The sequence below is a fragment of the Propithecus coquereli genome, unplaced genomic scaffold, assembly GCF_000956105.1.
Source record: "Propithecus coquereli isolate 6110/MARCELLA unplaced genomic scaffold, Pcoq_1.0 Scaffold210, whole genome shotgun sequence".
NCBI classification, from domain to species: Eukaryota; Metazoa; Chordata; class Mammalia; order Primates; family Indriidae; genus Propithecus; species Propithecus coquereli.
In genome coordinates, this window is record NW_012146079.1 from 6,476,332 (window position 1) to 6,479,968 (window position 3,637).

At 40.1% G+C, this 3,637-nt stretch overlaps 1 protein-coding gene across 1 annotated transcript in view; it reads left to right on the forward strand.

Moving 5' to 3' along the window:
• Positions 1-3,637, forward strand: part of SDE2 (SDE2 telomere maintenance homolog (S. pombe)) — a 13,124-nt gene that overhangs the window by 2,009 nt on the left and 7,478 nt on the right. Inside the window, exon 2 of the mRNA XM_012644345.1 lies at positions 1,864-1,981. Within this exon, the coding sequence (XP_012499799.1) occupies positions 1,864-1,981 (118 nt within the window). The remainder of the gene's footprint in view (positions 1-1,863; positions 1,982-3,637) is intronic.

The window sequence follows — 3,637 nt, forward strand, 5'->3', positions numbered from 1 at the left end:
TGCCCGGCTAATTTTTTTTTCTATATAATTTTAGTTGTCCAGATAATTTCTTTCTATTTTTTTTTTTTAGTAGAGACGGGGTCTCGCTCTTGCTCAGGCTAATCTCGAACTCCTGAGCTCAAACAATCCGCCGCCTCGGCCTCCCAGAGTGCTAGGATTACAGGCGTGAGCCACCACGCCCGGCCTGTTTTGTTGTTTCTTGAATCCTCTATAAACTTATTTCTGCTTCAAGTCTTTGCATTTGTTGTTGTCACTATCTGGAATGGTATTCCCCCAGATAGACAAACAGCTTGTTTCCTCACTTTGTTTAATTCTCTGCTCAAATGTCACTTATTCAGAGAGGCTTTCCTTGACTAGCTGTATAAAATAGATCACCACCACACCTGTCATATATCCTGTCCCCTTTACCCTTCTTACCACCACTTGATATACTATATAATTTGTTCATTATTTGTCTTCCCCCACTGGAAAGTAAGTCCCATGAAGGGGAAATTTTTGTTTTATTCACTGTAGTATCCCAGCACTTGAAAAGTACCTGGTACATAGTAGGCACTTAAAATTTTTTGGATGAATAAGGTCCCTTTGAAATAGCTGTGTGATATGGTTCAGAATGAATTGTTCACAGTTTCTGTTTCAGGAGGATACCAATAATGCATTTTTCCTTCACCACTGGTGTCTAGGTCTCTTCATTCTTTATATCGTAGATTTAATTTTATACCCCCTAGTTGTATATAACTTTGAAAAATACTCCTCTATTGTTTTACTTTATAGCATCAGAAGCTTGTTTAGAAAGATTTGCAGGTTTTTTTTCTCTTCTTTTTTTTTTCTTTTTAATCTTATTGTCCCGCAACTAGGTGAAGAGGGTAGGTTTTCTTTTCATTACTGGATCTGAGAATTTTTGAAGTGCTTTTGGAGGTACTCGGCTTTTGCGATGATTGGCTGTAAGTCGAGGATGCTAGCAGAGGAGACAAGCACTGGCTACCAGCTGGTCCTAAAAATGTTCAAGCCAAAATGTTTGTACCCTCATAATATCCTGAAATAAAAAAAAAAAAAAAAAAGTTCAAGCTTACATAGGAGTATAAAAACCATACTCTTGTCTCCTTCCCCACTTATTCCTACCAACACTTTTCAGGATGTATATTGTCAATTTTAAATTTGAGGACTATTTTTGATGTTCAGCTTGGTTTTACCTGTTTAGAAAAGTCAGGAAGTGAAACCTCCAGAGATATTGGATCTGAGCCCTCTATAGTCTTCTGCTTTGACTCAGATTACGTATTAGAGAAGGAGAAAGAAGTGACTTTTATTTTCATCAAAAAGACTGAAGCAGGCCGGCGCGGTGGCTCACGCCTGTAATCCTAGCACTCTGGGAGGCCGAGGAGGGCGGATTGTTTGGGCTCAGGAGTTCGAGACCAGCCTGAGCAAGAGCAAGAACAAGAGCAACACCCCCGTCTCTACTAAAAATAGAAAAATTAGCCATGCATCATGGTGCGTTCCTGTAGTCCCAGCTACTTGGGAGGCTAAGGCAGGAGGATCGCTTCAGCCCAGGAGTTTGAGGCTGCAGTGAGCTATCATGATGCCACTGCATTTTAGTCAGGGTGATAGAGACTGTCTCCAAAAAAAAAAAAAAAAGACTGAAGTTTCTTCTGTATATTATGATTAGGTAATATTAGGAAAAAATTATACCCAGAATACATCATATTAAATGACTTTTTTTCTTTTAGTAGTTTACATTTTCAATTCAACAAATGTTAATTGAGCATACACTATCTGCTTGTAACGAGAGTAATAAAAAGATGGGCTAGGTTCCTTCCTGTAGGGAACTTGTATCATACAAGGCATTAAAAAACCCAACCTTGTCTCTAGGATGTTCCAGTAGAATACTTCTTTGTGAAATGCAATGGAGCACTCATTAACACCAGTGACACGGTGCAACATGGAGCTGTTTATAGTTTAGAACCCAGACTTCTTGGCGGAAAAGGAGGTAAGACATGAAAGTTGACTACTTAGTTGTAGCACATTTGTAGTCTTTAGCCATAAGTATTAAATTAACAAAGTCTTTGGTCTTTGTAGTATGTCAGTCTTGTTTTGTCTTGTGAAATCCTTTATGTACTTACCTAATTTTGAATAGTTTCTCTTTTATTCTTTGTGAAGGAGAAATATATGATACAGGCCGGGCGTGGTGGCTCACGCTGTAATCCTAGCACTCTGGGAGGCTGAGACAGCAGGATCGCTTGAGGGCAGGAGTTTGAGACCAGCCTGACCAAGAGTGAGACCCTGTCTCTACTAAAAATAGAAAAAATTAGCTGGCCAACTAAAAATAGAAACAAAAAATTAGCTGGGCATAGTGGTGAGTGCCTCTAGTCCCAGCTACTTGGGAGGCTGAGGCAGGAGGATCACTGGAGCCCAGGAGTTTGAGGTTGTTGTGAGCTAGGCTGATGCTATGGCACTCTAACCTGGGCAACAGAGAGAGACTCTGTCTCAAAAATAGGAAGAAAGAAAGGGAGGGAGGGAGGGAAGAAATATATAATTTTTACCTCACCAGATATCTCTTAGGGAACCTAGGCTCTAAAACTTTGAGAGATTCCCTAGCAAGCAGACTCAGATGGAAATTTAAAAAATATATTTAAAAAATAAAACTTTGATGGAGGTTAGGTGAAGAAAAATGACCATTTTGTCCAATCTACTAACGAAAGTGTTTTTTTAAAATCTCCCGCTTTTATCAAGATTTTGTCTTGTATTATAATTCAAGGAAAGTCTAAAGTCACCTTAAGAATATGAACAGTTCTTGGTATTTCTCCTGATTCACTAGCATGTAATCCGTAGGCTTTCTCAAAATCCACAGTGGTTTGGTTTTGTTATCAGAGAGCTGATATCTCAGAGTGTAATCATCCTCTGTTTGAAACTGTATCAAGAATGAAGCATGTTATATCTGCAAGTGACAGCTTAAAATTGCCTTTCCTTTTAAACTCACTGAAAGTTTCTCACCATAAAATTTTTTTTCTTTTTTGAGACAGAGTCTTGCTTTATCTTCCAGGCTAAAGAGCAGTGGCATCATCATGGCTCACTGCAACCTCAAACTCCTGGGCTCAAGCAATCCTCCTGTCTTAGCCTGCCAAGGAGCTGGGACTATAGGCATGTGCCACGCCTGGCTAATTTTTTCTATTTTTGTTAGAGAAGGAGTCTTGCTCTTGCTAAGGCTGGCCTCCAACTCCTGAGGTCAATCAGTCCTCCCACCTCAGTCTGCCAGAGTGCTAGAATTACAGGCATGAGCCTCTGTGCCCAGTCTACCATATAATTTTTAAGTTCTTAATCTGGGAGTCCTGGGATCTCTGGCATTGCATAAAGCCCTTTAAAAATCCCAGCTATACAGGCATGATATTTCTGAAATATAAAATGAAGGGTGAAAGGTATGAGGTTGAATCAGTGTTTTTACCTTCGCTGCCTGGGTTAGAACCTTGATGTAGATCTCCTTTAAAAAAATAAAGTAGAGGCCGGGCGCAGTGGCTCACGCCTGTAATCCTAGCTCTCTTGGAGGCCTAGGCGGGCGGATTGTTTGAGCTCAGGAGTTCGAGACCAGCCTGAGCAAGAGTGAGACCCTGTCTCTACTAAAAATAGAAAGAAATTAATCGGACAACTA